At 34.0% G+C, this 19,277-nt stretch overlaps 1 protein-coding gene across 2 annotated transcripts in view; it reads right to left on the bottom strand.

The window, feature by feature from the left end:
* The window catches only part of LOC134842626 (D(1) dopamine receptor-like), a 57,857-nt gene that overhangs the window by 24,034 nt on the left and 14,546 nt on the right, over window positions 1–19,277 (bottom strand). Inside the window, exon 2 of one of the 2 annotated variants that reach the window (XM_063859052.1) lies at window positions 16,448–17,179. In XM_063859052.1, the coding sequence (XP_063715122.1) occupies window positions 16,448–16,736 (289 nt within the window). In that variant the 5' untranslated portion in view covers window positions 16,737–17,179. Of the gene's footprint in view, window positions 1–16,447; window positions 17,377–19,277 lie in introns of those variants that run through there. The other variant, XM_063859051.1, reaches the window with a different exon arrangement.

Genomic DNA, 19,277 nt, shown 5'->3' with positions numbered 1-19,277 from the left:
AATATTATTTTTATTTTTATTACATTGCAGCTCCATAGATCTTAAAAGCCAGTCGGAACATTCAGGGCTTCACCTTGATACGAGCAGTCTTGTTTTATACTTCTTGCAGCCTTCTAAAATTGTTCGTTGCTATGTATCTCAGCCTCGCTAGCGTAATAAAAGGAATCGCATTTGCTGAAACTTCATGTTTTATAAAAGTTGAGCTGTGAAACATATTATATTATGAGGGGAAGGGGGAGCCAATGTTTCGATCTTGGAAAATCTTGCCGAGATCATGGCTAATCTTGGATTATTCATGAAACATAGCTATCTTGCCAAGATCTTGCAAGATCTTGGCACAATACTACATGCCAGATCTATTCGCGCGAAAAAGTAATATATTTTGGCAAGACCTTATTTTTGCCACGTCAAGCGAAAAACCCGGATGGATGAAACCAAACGGCTGTTTAAGTCTGAGTTTTGTCAACAGAAGGTTGATGATAGCACTCTTCCGTATATGAGCAAAACAAACAAGACTGCTCGTATCAGAGCGAAGCCCTGAATGTTCCGACTGCCTTTTAAGGTTTATGGAGCAGTGATAACATTGAAATATTCAATGAAACAAAACAAAATTAAAAAAAAAAATTCTAAAATTTAAATTTTTTTATGAAAATCATCACCCCACACGCCATATAAAATACAAAAGGATAGATTATGCTCCTTGTAACAAACTAATTATGGCAAACAAGCTTCTTTTAACCAATTTAGAACTATTTCTAAGACGGGTTAACTCTCCGCTTACGCGTTAATAGCGCGAAGTATATCGCGCGTTAATTGTCCCAAATTGACCAAAATGGCAATCTTTAAACCCCGATAACTTTACGAAAAATAATCACAGGTGGAATATCTTTTCAAATTTGAGCTCCGGACAACAATACCTTTCGAATGATATTTAAAAAAATTCCGTCAAAAATGGCTAGTTAAAAAGTCGAAATTTGTCTGAAGAAAAAAAACCCACCCCGAGCACAAATATTCCGTTACTTTCGTATCAAAAGTCGGAACAACAAGACTGCTCGTATCAGGGCGGAGCCCTGATTGTTCCGACTGCCTTTTAATGTTTATGGAGCAGTATTAACATTTAAAAATTAAAAATAATAAAACAAAATGAACATTTTTTGTTCCGACTTTCGGTACAAAAGTAACGGAATATTTGTGCTCGGGGTGGGTTTTTTTTTCTTCAGACAAAATTCGACTTTTTAACTAGCCATTTTTGACGGAATTTTTTTATATAATACAAAAGATATTGTTGCCCTGAGCTCAAGTTTGAAAAGATGTTTCACCTGTGATCATTTTTCGTAAAGTTACGGGGGTTTAAAAATTGCCATTTTGGCCAATTTGGGACAATTAACGCGCGATATATTTCGCGCTATTAACGCGTAAGCGGAGAGTTAATCCGTCTTAAAATCGTTCCAAATTGGTTGAAAGAAGCTTATTTGCCATAGTTGATTTGTTACAACGAGCTAAATCTATCTTTTTCTATTTTAGATGGCGTGTGGGGGGATGATTTTCATAAAAAGTTTCAAGTTTTAGAAAAAAAATTTTTCATTTTATTTTAATACATTTATTTTTTAATGTTATTACTGCTCCATAATACCTTAAAAGGCAGTCGGAACATTCAGGGCTTCGCCCTGATACGAGCAGTCTTGTTTCCCCTTTAATTTGAAATTTTGTTATGAAAATCATCCCCCACACACCATAAGTACAAAAGGATAGATTTCGCAAATTGTAACAAATCAATTATGGAAATTAAGCTTCTTTTAACCAATTTGGAACGATTTCTAAGACGGATTAACTCTCCGCTTACGCGTTAATAGCGCGAATTATATCGCGCGTTAATTGTCCCAAATTGGCCAAAATGGCAATCTTCAGATCTTTTCAAATTTGAGCTCATGACAACAATACCTTTCGAATGATTTTAAAAAATTCCGTCAAAATGGCTAGTTAAAAAGTCGAATTTTGTCTGAAGTAAAAAAAAACCCACCCCGAGCACAAATATTCCGTTACTTTCGTATCGAAAGTCGAAACAATTATTCTTCAATTTCAGCAGCGTTGAGGCACTTAATAGATCATCATGATGAGGTTTGGCAATTTCATCCGATTAATCGTGTCAAAGCCTTTCTGATGGAGTGGTTTTTTCCACAGCCAAAAGGACCATCGTGTTTTTCTTATTTGCTTCTAGAAATTCTCTGCTAATTTGAACTCCTTTCAATTCATGTTCATAAAGAAAACGCGAGCTTTAATTTCATTTGGTTTAAAGTGGAGATAATTCAATTACTGTGTTTGAAAAATTTTGAAAATTGCGGACCATATATGAAGAGGAACTTCAAATAGTTACAATCAGACCTTAAGTTGGAGGAATGATCATACAAATTAAGGTGTCAAAGTCAGGTCAGAGAAAGTTAGAAAATCATGACAAATGCACGACAGCACCTGAAAGAGAAAGATTTCAAATAATTCTACCAACTTGACAATCGATTTTCAGATTCGATACGCGGTTGTTAAATTTCACTGATCGTCATTCGAATTTAAAAAATTACTGAAAACAACGACAATGGTACCTCAATTTCTAGATTTTAAATAAAGTGCAAAAAACCGATTTAGTGCGGAAGGCTTCAAATCGCCATAGTCGGTTGGGATTTGCCACTAGATGGATCAATTCAGACTTCAGCCGGCGATTTTTTAAGTGAAATTCTTTTGTAAACTGGCTGTTAGGAAAAAACCTTCAGATAATTCATCTGCATATTTTTATTCTTTTGCAAGCAAATGAGAATAAGTAATTTCGTCTTTTTAGTTAAGCAGCCAAATTATATCGAAAAACCTTTGATAGCGAAGGAAAAATTTAATTTTATTCATTTTTGATAAACATTATATTCATTGTTCAACTTCCACAATTTTTGCACCATGCAATTGCTGATAAAAACCAGTGTTGGGGTTTTTCCAGTAACTCCAATATTGAGGTTTTTATCAACTTTTTTGTAGACCATACTTAATCTAAACAATTTTCTTGCATCCAGCGAAAGGAAAGCTGCTTAGTCATTTGAGACATCAAATTCCTTCCAAACCACTTAAAATGGTTATCGGAGTCCCAAAAGCTTAAGCTATCAGCTCAATACGAGTTGACAATTGAGAAGCGTTTTCAAAAAGAGGAAGCGCTCTAAGTACTTCTTGGCTTGTCACCCACTCAATGCGGGGTTTTTAAGTCGAGTGTTTGGCAATCAAGATATGAAAACCACTTCCAACAAATTATGGAGAACTCACACAATCTCCCCCTGTGTAGCAACTGCAGATTCATATCTATTTGAGTGTGGGATGGGGTGGGGGTAGGCACGCATTGGGAAATTACCATGGGGGAAAGAATAGAAAGGAGAGCGAATTGACTGGTTAGGGATTTAAGTTTTCAGGTTGGTACAAAGAAGTCGATTTTTGAAGGACTAACTGACCGTAGTAAAAGCACCTTAACAATATGCAAATGAGTTTGATTAGACAAAGCTGACTGGGTAGTTAGAAATTTTGTGGAGTGTGAAGCTTAATCAACGAAGGTTTCTGCAAATTACTTCTTCTTATTGGGAGAGAGAATCTCATTAGAGCAGGCAGGTTTTAAATTTGGTTCTCTTCACAAAAATCCTAATGATAAACGGACTAACGGACTTAATTAAAGATGAATTAGGACACACACATGACAATGACTATATAGATATTTTTTTGCTTAAAAGTAACGCGCTCAACTTAATTCTTTCTCAATTTTTAAGGTTTTTCGAATTTTATCTATTTTCCTTTTTCGAGTTTTATCTATTTTCCTTTTTCGACGGAGCTCAAAATGTTTTGTTTGTGTAATCAATACTCCCGATATTGACGTATCTCAAATTTGTGTAAGCTAACTAGCTTGTCATGATGCTCTATTCTCTATTCCGCTATCAGAGGGAATGACGCGCTTATAAAAACATACGGAGTTTGTATATAGGAAACACAACGGGTAGGGTTATATTTTTCTCGTCGGTTTAGCGCTTATCGTGCAATTCTGTCTAAAATGTTCACGGAACAAATTTTATCATACATTTGCTTGTACGGAAGTTGCATGATAAGCACTTTTCACCAACACAAAAAAATAGAAACTTTCTAATCTGAACTGAAACTGAAAACCTGAAAACTGAAACTTTCTACATATCTCAACTGAAAACTGAAAACACACGAGACTGCCAGTATCTCAGGACAAAGTCCTGAATGTTGTGAAAGCTCCTTAATTGATCTCGAGATAAACTTCAAATGTTCGGCACTTTTTTCGGTGGGTATTCGCAAGTACCAAAATGATAAATCAGTCGCGTTAGTACGAAAAGTATTCAATTGGCCGAAGACTATTTTAAGCTCTTGGCTTACAGTCACCGGTGGGTGCGCTACGCGCGCGTCGCCGCTTAGCGGCGATAACCGGCTTTAAATTTTGTGTAGAGCCCTACCCTCTGTTGGCAAGCTCGCAGCATGTTGGCGTGACTACGGCGGTCACTATTCTGCTGTTTAGTTTTCTTCTGCTTGAACAGTAGAAAATTAATATAATAATTAGTTGGCTCACAATTCGACCAATCAGAAATCGAGTTGAATAGTTTTCGTACAAATGGGACCGGTTTCTCATTTTGCTACAAATGAACCTTGGTACAAATGGGACTTCACCTTTTTTCATTCCACCTACGAAACTTTACAACTAAAATATTTGTTCACATTTTCGATAATTATGACAATTGATATACGGACGAATTATACCATGCAAAGATATTTGGACTCCATATTTAACCTTGTAAAACCACTTGCTACACTACAAATTTGATGCTTGTGCGAGGTGGGGAGGGAGCAAAATAACCTAATTTTTGACCGTCTATTTTTGAAACAAAATGCTTAATTTTTTAAGGAAATAAATTGACAAGGATTTCCTCTCAATTGAATTGGGAACAAATATAAATACAGAATAAGTTTCATCGCAGAAATCATTTGCGTATTAATTGTTTTTATCATGGAGCCGACTACAGGTTCCAACCAAAATTAGGCCAGCGCATATAAACCCTCTGGTTAATCCAGAGATTCCAAGATGGGATACCCACGCTGGCAATTTGTTTTGTGAAGTTGGTCTTTTTTTCACTAAACTCGGAGCTAAAAAATTTCAAAATCTTTAATCTTATTTTCTACGCGAAACAACGATCTGTGCATAAAGTAGTCCATTGTTATTCATGTTTACTAAATTTACCGTTTTTCAAAGAAGATTTGCAATAATGTTGAAAAATAGTTCATCGTTTTTTTCGTTATTGTGAAAGCTGGGCTAGCTATCGCGCATATGCTACCCACTAAAAGTCGCCATACCATAATTGTTATAGCCAACTACTACAAAATATAATTTCAACGGATTTTTTTAAATCTCACAATGAACTTCCACGCTTTTTCAATAGAGCTGTAAAACTTAATAAGACTGCTTGAATCAAAGCGAAAAAGATTGCTCGAAAGCTTCAATGTTTCAGCTAAATGTTTCAGATAAAATCTTTGAAATAGTTTTTATTTATAAAAAAATGACGAAATTTTTACAGAAAAGTTTCCTCAGATTTTTTTCACATAAAGGATAATTTCGCAATATCAATGTGCAGGGGCAGATTTAGGATTTTCTCGAGGGGAGGGGCGCGGCTTTGTTTGTAAATTTGTTGAGATATAGGCAAAATTCAAAAGAGTTGGCAAGAGATCTTGGATGCCTTCTTTTCTTATGGTTTTTGATCTCTAGTTGTTCGAAATCCATGAGAAGAGTTTTTGTTGATTGTGTTTGGTTTTGTAAACAGTGTTACCTTGAAACAGAAGATACAAATCGAATTAAATAAAATGTTTGTCTTGATATTCTAGTATGAAAAACGTTTAGGATGGTGTTTTGTTTTAACACTTTTGCAGACGCAAGGAATTATTACTCCATATTATGGAAATTGTATGACAGACACTTTGTATGACATGGCATTACCGGTTGCTTCCCAAAGACAACTGTTTCGTGCAAAAAAAGCTAGTTGGAAACTTTATATTCTCGGGTTAAGGTCGCCGATGGGTTTAAGGTCGCTTCGCGGCAATAACCGGCTCTAAATTTCGTATTAAGTCCTACACTTTGTTGAAAAAAAATAGCCACATATCGAGTAGAAATTGTGCCAAGTCCTGTATCATTTTGTTAAGTGAACTTAGTCATAACTTAGTTAAACGTATTTTAAACAAATTTTTCAAAGTAAATTTTTGTGAAAATTTAGGTTGAAGATGCTACAAATGAGAAAGTCTTCGGAAATTCCAATACTATGCAACCTTATACACAGGAAGTTGTTACCATAACGCGAGTTTTGCATAAAATGTTAAATTATTTCCGGGCAGGGCAATGTTCCCATAAATAAAAAATGCCGGAACTGTATGTTTTGTCATTTCGTGTAATAAAAAATATTCCAGTGTGGCAAAATTTTAGAAACGGCCCAGAGCTCTTTGTAATTAATTTATACTCTTCGTGAATTTTCTTTATCCGGATTTAATCATCTATCCTGTCGTTCAATTCCACTACTTTTGACGTCAGAAAACAACAACAGGAAGTCCATAACTACAATTATAAAATGGTTGAATTACTTTTTCAGCCAAGCAATGATGACCAAAGATTCGAGTGGATTGACTATGAAAGAAAAGCCAGAACAATAACGTCTTCTCTTATAAATAATGCTGGCATCGGTTTTTCAATCAATTTTATAACCTGCCCATAATTTTTTCTTTCCAGAAATTTGATTCAGTTTTCATTCCCAAAAATTCAGAGCAAGTTGAAAACAGTCCAGTTTAAAACTGTCAGGTACAAAACAGTCAAACTATTTTTTAAATATATTAATAAATCAACACAAAACAGTCAAAATTCATCGGAATCAAATTGATACTGTTTTAACCGAAAACACGCACAAAACCGCAACAAGAATTTAAAAAAAAACATTGAATTTGAATTTTTGTTTTCAATTTGTCTTGCAAAAAATGATTGTTTCATCGAAAAAAATTGCTGGTACCATAATTTTGCTAAAAAACTTGCGCTGACATGATTTTTAACCAACTTTAGGGTATGTCGATATTTTTTTCCGGAAGTTTTTTTTTCGTTTTTTTTCCCAGAATTTTGTTTTCTTTTTCAGAAAGGCATATCAGGCCAATGTAAAACAGTCCGAAATAAATTAATTCAAATTAGGTAGTTCATGGTCTCATCATTTTTTTACTGCACTGCAAATGGCTGCTCTGGTTAAATCTAGACTACTTTTAATAACTTTTGGTCCTATAACTTCTATGGTCCCATAACTTCTATGGTCCCATAAGTTGCTAGTCCCATAACTTCTCTAAAAAACTTGCGCTGACATGATTTTTTTAACCAATTTTGGAGTATGTCAATATTTTTTTTCCGGAATTTCGTTTTCTGTTTCTTTTCCAGAAATTCGTTTTCTTTCCCAGAAAGGCATATCAGACCAATGTAAAAACACCGATAGAAATTAATTCAATTTAGGTAGTTCATGGTCGCATCATTTTTTGCTTACTGCAATGCAACTGGCTGCTCTGGTTAAACCTAGACTACTTTTAATGGTTTTTGGTCCTACAATTTCTATGGTCCCATAAATTGCTGGTCTCATAACTTCTCTGAAAATTTTGCACTGACATGATTTTTTCAACCAACTTTAGAGTATGTAATTATTTTTTTCCGGAATTTCGTTTTCTGCTTCTTTTCCAGAAATTCGTTTTCTTTCCCAGAAAGGCATATCAGACCAATGTAAAAAGACCGATAGAAATTAATTCAATTTAGGTAGTTCATGGTCGCATCAGTTTTTGCTTACTGCAATGCAACTGGCTGCTCTGGTTAAACCTAGACTACTTTTAATAGTTTTTGGTCCTACAATTTCTATGGTCCCATAAATTGCTGGTCTCATAACATCTCTGAAAATTTTGCACTGACATGATTTTTTCAACCAACTTTAGAGTATGTAATTATTTTTTTCCGGAATTTCGTTTTCTGCTTCTTTTCCAGAAATTCGTTTTCTTTCCCAGAAAGGCATATCAGACCAATGTAAAATGACCGATACAAATTAATTCAATTTAGGTAGTTCATGATCGCATAATTTTTTACTGCACTGCAACTGGCTGCTCTGGTTAAATCTAGACTACTTTTTATAATTTTTAAGTTTATATATTTTTTCGTATTCTTATAATTCAAATCATCCAAGAGGTATGTTTCTTTTTCTCATGCAAGTTTGATGCAACTTCTGCGTTCATTTAGCAATATTCTTGGAACATTGCATTCCAGTTGCAAAATTTGAACTTGATACTGCTTTCTGCCAAAATATTTTGTGTATATTTTTTGTGATTTTGGCATTTTTAGTGTGGTGTATTAGTCTCTAGCAGATACTTAGCAACTATTCACAGCAGAAATTTCTGCATTCGTTTTCCCTAAAAGGAAAAAAAACCTATAAAGTTTTCCACGAAAGCGTTCATGAAACGAAAGTTTTAATATGAATCATTTATAAAAACATTTTTTTTGTCAAAATAAGTAGATAATTGTTTGAAAAAACTAATTGTGTAAGTGATCAGAATTTTTTTACTGCTAGTTAATTCTAATATAAAAAATTACCTGCACCAAAGTCAAGTCTAAAATTGGAAACTTGAAGATGCTTGCTTGAAGCGCATAAAATGTAAATTATCAGTGGAACTTCTGGTGGTTACATCTGACAAAAAGCCCTCAAATTGACCGATGAAAAAAAACTTATGGCTCAGAAAACTACCGTTGGTTCCTTTTTTCGCAATATTGTTAAGAAGGTTTTTTTAACTGCGAAGTATTTTTTGTAATTTATTTTTTGCAAAATTAATGCAGATTTTGGCCCCAGTTAGCCAAGGGCGATTCGGTGAGCGTACAGATATAATCTGATTAAACAAAAAAAAACACCAAAAACATCATTAGTTCGACAGCAAGGAGAATTAAAGATATTGAATCTATTTTACAAGGTCAATATATTCTGCTGTCAATATCCTCCAGGGTAAGTATTTAACCTATAAAAAATTGCCAAAATTAGTGAGTCGAATTGATAAGCGATCCCAGTTTCATCCTGTACAAAATCAAGCAACCAAAAATCATTATTTTTCTTCTGAACAAATTGTAGTTTCACGCTTTTCAGAAAAACGTTCAGTGATAGCATATCATTGGCCAAAAACAACTGCCGTCTGTTTAAATAAAAAAAAACTTCCAACATTTTTCTTGTTTGGGTCAGTTTTGATGATGAAAATAAAAGTTTTTGGCGATTTCTATATGCTTTAAAATATCTAAATCTGATTTCGAACCAGAAATTTTTTTGAATAACACTTACTAGAAGCAAGAGCTTGATTAGTGGGAATAGATTTCTCCATTACATATTATTTTTAAATAAACTCTGGGGATAACTGACGTGGTAAGTTCTTGGAAGTACAAGTTATAAATTATAAGTTAGTTTGGAGCAATCGAGAAAAAACCCTTCTCAATCGAAAAATTTGTTTATGTTGGTTTGCTGGTGGGCTTAGCAATGGTTTCAGATATGAAAGTAAAACGTTAGTATGTGAACTTTGTGGTTGCGCGCCATCCTGAGTTTCGTTTTTCTTGGATTAGCTTTTTTGCTCGTATGTCTCTTCAGGTTTTTTCGTCATGCTTGCCAATTTTGTCAACCTTCGATAAATGTCAACCTTCGATTATCACCTTCGATTAATGAAGTTGATAAATCGGTGAACAAGAGCAATAGGGTTTATGTGATATCACACTTAAACTTCTACAAGTTGTCTTTGAGGTAGTAAAAAATGACAAAAAAAACAATGACCCTGCGACATAGTTCGTTCCATAGTTACTTCCGATGATGGTATCAGAACAAAACTATGCAGTTTATGTGCAATTGATTATTCAGTATAGTACTTTTACAATTAAACTTCGACAGTATCTTTGAAGAAGAATAAAGCTGAGCTCCTAAGACCATACACTAAAACAACCATAGAAAGTTTTTCTATAATTACGCAAATATCAATCAGAGACAGATCCTAAAGTCTAAACTACTTTTTTTTCACTTTGATTGAGCTACTGAAATATTCTGATAATTGTTCAATACGATTTTGCAATTGAGACTGAAAAAAGCTAGTTTATAAATGCACGTATTCAGGTTTTTATATTGGCAGATGCTGTGTATAAAAACTGAATAGATTCAATTCTTACAAGCCTGCCTAATATGTCGAGCTGTGCTAGAAATTTCGGACCAAGTTAACATCTTCCTCCCAAAGCTGTTTGAGGGGGAGGATGTTAACTTGTTTCTAAGTTAGAAATTTTCAGCCAATCAGAATCGAGCATTTTACATGCAGCGCTTAGCAAATTTATTGCGAATTAAATGCTGGGGTGGAAGATCTTAACTCGGTCTATCTGGGAGAGGGGGAGGGAGGAGAGGAGGATGTTAACTACCCGCACCGAAGTTTCTCCGTTTATTATCTATCATCTGGCGATTTTGTGGTCGAACTAAAATTTTTCTTTTAATAATCAATTGTCTGGTGATTTTGTGGTCGCAGTGTAAAATAATCGATTATATGGTGAAAAAAATCCATCAAAAAACTTTATTTTTATGTTGATTATATTGGAATTATAATAGATTATAATTTTGATAAAATTGACATAAAAATTCGATCGAAAACACAAAAATGTGCAACTTCATTTTTTTGTAATTCTTAGTTGCCTGAGCATGAAAATATAAGATTTTTAGCAAAATAATGCTGTGAAGTAATTTTCAAACTGAATTTCAAGTTTTGTCCCGTGTCTTGTTTTACGTACAAAAACCCATTTTGGAACTCTATAGTGAACTGGTTTGCTGTACGTCTCGTACGCGAGCAAAGGCAGTGAGTTAAGCTCCCTTTTTGAGCATAGTTCAGATTTTCTTAACAAAAAGTCGTATTAAGGTTTCCAAGTAATATTATTATCAACTTGGATGCTTCGCATATCTTGCAAGAGCTTGAACGATTTTGCTTGATCTTGGCAACGTTTTCTTGGATCAGAACAGTGGGAATGCTTCGACAATTTTGAACTTTTAACTTTGATATTACCGTCATAAACTTAGACACAAAAATGGTTGATTCTTTTTTTTTAGCAATAATCAATTGTTGAAGCAAAACGTAATGGTTTAAATTAGTACTGTAAGCCATGCGCTCATGAATTTTGATTTTTGTTTTCAAGTCGAGCAATGATGAGGATAAATACTTGTCGTACACCCCAAAATATTTAATCCTTGTGTTAAAAAATGAGACTAACCCAGATTGTTAAACAACGAATCTATGGTGGTAGGTAAGTGTAATTCAAACCAAGACTCGTTTAAAAAAAATTGTTGTAAAACGGTAAAAGCCCTAACTAAACTAAGAATTGTTTAAAAACAAGTTACTAGAGGAATTAAAAATTACGGTGATTATAATAACAGGGAGCAAAGTCAGTCAAATCCAAAATCCGTTGCGTTTTTGCCATGTATTTATTGACTCCAGACATAGACGTTGATTCAAGGTTTAAATTATACACTTTACACACTTTTTTGGAATTTAATCTCACAGAAAAGGAAAAACTAGCCGGGAAGAGTTTATAAAATGCTCTATTTTTGTCTTTTTTAAAAAAAACTTTTGGGATCAAGTTAACAACCTCCCCAGATAGACCAAGTTAAGATCTTCCACCCCAGCATTTAATTCGCATGAAATTTGCTAAGTGCTGCATAAAAAATGCTCGATTCTGATTGGCTGAAAATTTCTAACTTAGAACCAAGTTATCATCCCCCCAACGGCTTTGGGGAGGAGGATCTTAACTTGATCCAACTTTTGTTTCGACAGACATCCTTGCGAATAATTTAAATGAATTTAATAGAGTTTAAAATAAGTATTGGGACATTTTTTTTCCAACAATTTAGTGAAAATTGTGAACATTTTTTTCCCGCTGAGAGACATTTGACAGCGAATATGCAGATCCATTGGCGATCTACCATGCAGACTTAACTTACTCAAGTTTCTTTCTTTTTGAACGTATCGAAAGTCGGAACAATAATTATTGTTCCGACTTTCGATACGAAAGTGACTGAATATTTGTGCTCGGGGTGGGTTTTTTTTCTTCAGACAAATTTCGACTTTTTAACTAGCTATTTTTGACGAAACTTTTTTATATCATTCGAAAAGTATTGTTGTCTTGAGCTCAAATTTGAAAAGATATTTTACCTGTGATCATTTTCCGTAAAAAAGTTATGGGGGTTTAAAGATTGCCATTTTGGCTAATTTGGGACAATTAACGCGCGATATATTTCGCGCTATTAACGCGTAAGCGGAGAGTTAATCCGTCTTAGAAATCGTTCCAAATTGGTTTAAGGAAGCTTTTTTACCATAATTGATTTGTTACAAGTAGCGAAATTTATCCTTTTATACTTTATATGGCGTGTGGGGGGATGATTTTTATTTAAAAAATTCAAATTTTTGAAAAAAAAATTTCATTTTGGTTTTTTACTTTCAATTTTTCAATGATATTACTGCTCCATAAACTTTAATGGGCAGTCGGAACATTCAGGGCTTCGCCCTGATACATGCAGTCTTGTTTGGTTTTAATTCGTATTCAGACTAATTTCGAACTTTTACTTCTTTACTGAACGCATTTCACTGAATTTTTATGAGTTTTTACATAGCCATTTTTACTGAATTTTAATGCCATCTGAAAGCTATCAAGTTTTGAGTGCAATTTTCAACAGATGTTTCACCTGTGATCCTTTTTGTTTTCGCATATTTGTTGAATTATTCAGTTTGTTTATTTAATGGTTTTACCAGTGCGAATGAATCAGTTTTTATGAAGTAGCTATTAAACATATGAAGTAGTTCGTTTCGGTTTTCAATGGAGCCAGTTAAATCTGATTCTGATAACTGGGTTTTCATATTTTTTAAAACATTAATCATGTGTCAAATTTTTTTTGGTAAATAAAGCTAGCTGCTTATCATCAGCGCAAAAACCAGACGCATAAAAAATTTGACAAGAAAACATTTAGATAGTAATCTTTAAATCGGATCAAATTATATTTCTTTTCAACTCGCGGTGCTACAATGTTTGCTGTTTGGACAAAAATTTAGGCTGTAAAAAAAACTTGATTGTTTATGAAATCAGGAGTGCGTTAGATACCAAACTCATTGATGATAGTAGTTTTTTTGATAAGAAAAAGAAAATTGATCACATTGTGATTGGAATTCTTCAAAACTTTTTTTTGCTTCAAGCACTGTTAAGTGAAACTGAAAAATAATAATTATAAAGTTTATATTTGGGAAAAAATTGAGGCAGTTTTTCATCTGTGTGAGCTAGGATCAACAAAAAGTTCATCCACTTCATAACGTCGTGGTTTTTAGCATGATCTTGTGCCAATTTTTGACTCAAACGATCCATGATAAAACTATCCTACGTTTACCTATTTTGCCACGAAACGTATTTCACGACTCTAGGCTCCCTTTTATACTAAAAAACTCAGAGCGGATTGGGATTTTTTTGCATTGGAAGATAAATGAGATAAATCTCAAATGAGACAAATCTAAAAAGAAATCAAAAGTAAACCCGCAAAAAATCCAATTTGAGCGTGAACAAATTTAAGACTTTTCCTGAATAAAAAACACGGAATAAATCATTTATCCAAAAATATATAAGAGTCTGAACTATTTTCATCGACTCTTAAAGTGACCTCATTTTGATCAAACCGTCTGCACTGAAAACGAATTTGAAAAAAAAAACATGCCAAAAACTACTTTTCAGGCCTTTTTTGGAAGCTTTCGACCAAAAACTGCATTTTTTTTCGCGCCCGCCCCATCATCAAAGTTATTATTTTTTGGCGCTCAAGTCGCCAATGTATTAAATTAAAACCAAAGGGGGACTTCAGTTGGTCAGTGGGTTCGAATCCTCTAAATCAGGTGCTGGTCGCAAAGTTCTGGCGATTATGTTGCAAAAGTCTGAACAAAAAGTAACAGCAATGCTGTATGTTTAGTGTGTAAATCTATACATAATTTCAAATAAAGAGTTACAGAAACAATATAAAAACAATGATGTTCATAATCTATAAAAAATTGATTTATAAAGAGCAACAATAGATTTGCTCTGAGTTTCCTGAAAAGAAAAAACATTTTATGAAACGATTTCACATTATACGTTACAGCTTGTTTTATTAAAATTCATCTTGTTTGGATGGCCAAAAACAACAAATTCACTTTGCAAGAAATGAATTGCATTATTTAAACAAACAAATTTAAATCCTGTCAAAAAATGGTCGCACAGGTTGCGATGGTTTTTTACTGTAGCGAAGGTCTGGAAATGCCAGTCATTTTCGTCATTGATTTTGCCGCTAGTCTGCATGATTAATTCTACTATTCTCGATTGTCGCTAGTCTCCATCAGCGTATAGAATGTTTTTTCTTGTAAAATAGGACTGCTCGCATCAGAGAAGAGCAAAGCCTGAATATTCAGACTGCTTTTTTAACTTTAAGAAAAAAAATTTGGCTCAATAACTGATGAAACTCTCAAAAAAAGTTACAAAAATTTTTGCAGGACTATTTTTTAAAAATTTCTTTTTCGTGCTATAATCAAAATTAAAGTGAGATAATTAGCGTCTAGTGACGTACAAGTAAGACCCAATAGTTTGCCTCCATCTTAATTGAAATGTTTTACACAGAGGTGAAGCTGCCCTTCGCACACACAAGCAAAAATATGACCGATAACGCTACTGGGAAAAACTGATTCAGTAAAACTTTGAGTCAACAAAATTTTTTAAGTGACGCACGCCAATTATGACGCATTAGCAGTATCAGTCATTTAGAACAAAAGAAAGTTATCAAATAACATGCCTCAATTTATAGAGCGGTCTGTGGAGCAGTAATAAGATTGAAAAACTAAATGTTATAATTTTTTTCTAATTTGAGATTTTTTGTGAAAGTCATCCCGCCACACGCCATGTTAAGTATAAAGAGATAAATTTCGCTCTTTCTGTTAAATCAATTATGGCAAATAAGCTTCCTTCAACCAATCTGGAACAATATCTATGACGGATTAAATCTCCGCTTACGCGTTAATAGCGCGAACTATATCGCGCGTTAATTGTCCTAAATTGGCTAGTTTAAAAGTCGAAACTTGTCTGAAGAAAAAAACCACCAAATAGAGGCGGAAACCGCAAATTGTAAGCTGAGACATTTATATCCCAAACACTAAAGGGTGCAACCTCTATTTTGTTAACCAATGCTTCAAGATTTGGTCGTGAACTCCGCTGACAAAAATAAATCCTTATTTCAAGTTCCGCATTTGCTAGATAAAAATTCTAGCTCCAGCTTTCAATTTTTTTTACGCAAGAACTGGTTAAATTCAGTTTCAAAAACAAAAAAGCGGAAACGGCCAACAATTTCCTGAATCCACTTACATTTGCGGGTCCCCCTCACAAATTTTGCGCATTTCACATACATTTGAGGATACCGCTTTTATTTTGCGGAATCTGATTACAATTGCGGAATCCAGAACAACTTATTATATCCGCGACAAAACAAAATTTACGTTACAGGTATTAATACGCGGAATCCACGGAAAATTTTAAAAATGGAATACGTTTTTTTGGAACATGTATAAAAAATTGTCTTTTGACTTCATTGACTTTTAGACATCAAAATGGTGCGCTTATTAAGTGCACTGTTCGGCCTCGTAGTGTAATTTTGAGCGCAGGACGAAAAAAATGAAAACTGAACGCAGGATTAACAAAAACGAAAATTGTCTGTCCGAAAAGCCACACCGAGCTCAAGTTTTGGCCATTTTTTTCTTCAAAACCCGGGTCAATTATGTTATTGAACTCAATTTTGGACTGTTTTAAAAGTCTGTTCAGGTTTTGTTTTCGGGATAGTTCGATTTTGGAATATTTTTTTGATCAAAATGGCACACGAAGGCTTAATACTACAAGATTGTTCAGAGCAGATCCATGAATGTTACAACTGCGAAAGTATTAAACTGCATTAGTTTTCGGTTACGTTTTCGGTTACAATAAGTTTAGGATTGTCAAATTTAAATAGAATTTGTATTCATTTTTATTTTTAGAAACATCTCACTGTCATCGAAAATTGATACAAACATTAAATATTAGGCAATTTTTTTAGCCTGAAATAACCCAACTACACCTCAGTAATTTTCTGCAATTTTTCCAGCAACGATTGGAGCTGGACTATAAGTGCTTCAGCATGATATATCACTCGATCTAATACCATTTAGTAGTGCCCACGCAGTTTTGTAGTGCCTAAATTTTTCGGAAAAACAAAAAAACACATTTTAGTTCAACGGTCTTCCCCATAACACGGAGACATTATTTGCTTTTAGAACAATAAGTTGTACTTACCAACAAATAAGTTGGTCACACTGGATCTCAAGTTCTGAGAGGAACAGATGGCCACAACAACCAACATGTTGCCAACCAGAGTCATCAGAATCAACAAGCAAACACTCACAATCTTCAGCCACAACAGACTCAGCTCATCATTAAGGTCAACTGAGGTCAAGTTATTGATTACGTCATTGCCGTGACCTTGACATTCAGGGAACGCCAAACTGAGGGGATTGGATGGGCTTGTTGTATTCTTAATACAGTCGTGTGACGTATTGGCCGAGTTATAATGAACGCCAGACATTACAAACTGGTAAACTAATTACAAAGAGACGCAAAATAAATAATAAATGACAAGTAATAAAAAGACAAATGGTTTCTTTTTGGAGCCACAAAAATGTCAAACAATTTTTATTGCAAAAGCCAGAAAGTGTGGTAAGCCAATAATTAGATTGTAACTGCGGCCAAGGCTTTCTGTTTACTCTGTCTGAATATGAAGAATAACTTCAATGTAAGTGACGCTAGGTAAAGTAACGGTCGTTTTAGCATAAGCACTATATATGCTTTTAATTATTGAAATAGAAATAATTTGAACTCTGTTTTTCTGATAAGTAAACTTTGATAAGTGACAATCACGCAAATAAGTGTTCCATACTCAGCCCATAAATTATCTCATTTACGTCATAGTATTTACTCTAGCAAAATGGTGCATTTTTTCAAAATTTTTAATCACCGAATCCACAAAAGCTAATTTCATCAAATACTGAAGAACGTTAAAGCTGGTAAGTTAAATCCACAATTTATTAAATCTTTTGAATTCCTAATGCTGGATCAAAAAACTGTCACCACCACGAAAACTGAATACCAGAAATTACTAAAGGGAAGTATTACAAAGGATTTAAAAAAGAGAAAAGCTTCAAAATATTGGCAAAAAGCAGTGATTGGCCGATTTGAAACGGAAAAAAAGAGGGAAATTTATATCTTAATTGAAGCTAGCAAAAAATAGTGAAGTGATAAAGGAAAATGGATGTCTCCTCTATTAGAAAAAATTGAATTGCAGGATTGAACACTGTTTCAAAGTCAAAGGTATATTACAGTTTACTTTTTAGGAGCTAATGGTATTTAATCCATATATTTAATCATACTTTGATACATAATTCACAAATTATATCCGGACCGCTTATTACCGAGATTCCTGACGTATTGCCCGCCATCATCGTAAGGAAAATTGGATGTCTATTTTTCCGCGGCAGGTATAATACAAAATGCATTAGAACATTTAGTACCAGCAACAGCACCAGATTCTTACACCAACACGTCTTAATTATGTTATTTCACGTCAGCACCTCTTATTGTTGAAACGAACAAGGCAAAATAACGAGTTTAGTTACCAAAAAATTGCTTTCAATTCAGTCTGCCAGTTTTGTCTTTTTAAATGGGTCGAAATTGAATTGTAAACAAATATAGTCAGGCGTGGCGCAAATAGCACAGAAAATTGTAAAAACAGTAACTTCCGATGAAGAACAATTACAATAAACTAATCTTTTTAAATATTATGCCGTGGGAAAGCGAATGAAAGTAAGCTTAGAAACTCTGGCATTGACGTTTTGGAGACAGCTATCTTGGCGGCAAAATGAATAAATAAAACTGCTCGCATCAGGGCGAAGCCCTGAATGTTCCGACTGCCTTTTAAGGTCTATGGAGCAGTAATAACATGAAAAATTTAAATGTAATAAAATAAAGTTAAAAAAAAAATTTGAAAAAATTGAGATTTTTTGCGAAAACATCCCCCCACGCGTCATATTAAGTACAAAGTGATAGATTTTGCTCCTATTAACAAATCAATTATGGCATATAAGCTTCCTTGAACCAGTTTGAAACGATTTATAAGACGGATTAAATCTCCGCTCACGCGCTAATAGCGTGAAATATATTGCGCTTTAATTGTCCCAAATTGGCCAAAATGCCAATCTTCAAACCCCCGTAACTTTACGAAAAATGATCACAGATGAAACATCTTTTCAAATTTGAGCTCAGGACAACAATACCTTTCGAATGATTTAAAACAATTCCTTCAAAAATGGCTAGTTAAAAAGTCGAAAATTGTCTGAAGAAAAAAAACCCACCCCGAGCACAAATATTCCGTTACTTTCGTTACGAAAGTCAGAACAAAAAGCAAGTTTCAAAAACATTTCGCGAAGCGTTGGCTGGAGCTTCAATAACTAGTTTTTCTTTCTATAAATTTCAGTTACCATAAGGCCAAAAAAATTTCAGAGCCTAGTTAACCGCTCTTTGCTTTTTTGGTTTGCCCAATGTTTTCTGAACTTTTTACTTTTTTGAAATTTTTCGTTCTAGATAGAATTCCGACTGAATGGGCTATAATATAAATTACACAGATGCAAAGCTACACTTAGTAAACAATTGCGAGAACACGACCAAAAAGCAGCTTTATCAAGTGAAATAAGAAAAAGTGGAAATAAACCTCGAACTAGCAACATCTGGGCTTCCTGTAGGAATGGAATCTGAGACCTTTTGCAATCAAAGGATTTTGAGTCTCACGCAATATCCAATAAGCCACGCAAGCTTAAGAACTGACAAACACTAGTCAAGAATAACGCAGCTACACATGCTAATAAATTGTCAAGTGATTCAGCCAAAGTGGCAGCAAGTGACTCAATTTTGCAAGTGAAACTTTGGATTACAAAAAACTGACACATTAGCTTTGCATGTAACAAATCCCAAAGCACAAAGCCATTTTATGTAAAAATTATGCATTTCAAAAAAATGCGAAATCTATTGAACTAGAAAACTTCTGAAATCGAGTTTTTATTACTTATATGTTGTT

The sequence above is a fragment of the Symsagittifera roscoffensis genome, chromosome 3 (genome assembly GCF_963678635.1).
Source record: "Symsagittifera roscoffensis chromosome 3, txSymRosc1.1, whole genome shotgun sequence".
In the NCBI taxonomy this organism is placed as follows: Eukaryota; Metazoa; Xenacoelomorpha; order Acoela; family Convolutidae; genus Symsagittifera; species Symsagittifera roscoffensis.
This window is presented reverse-complemented; position numbering and strand designations above follow the sequence as displayed.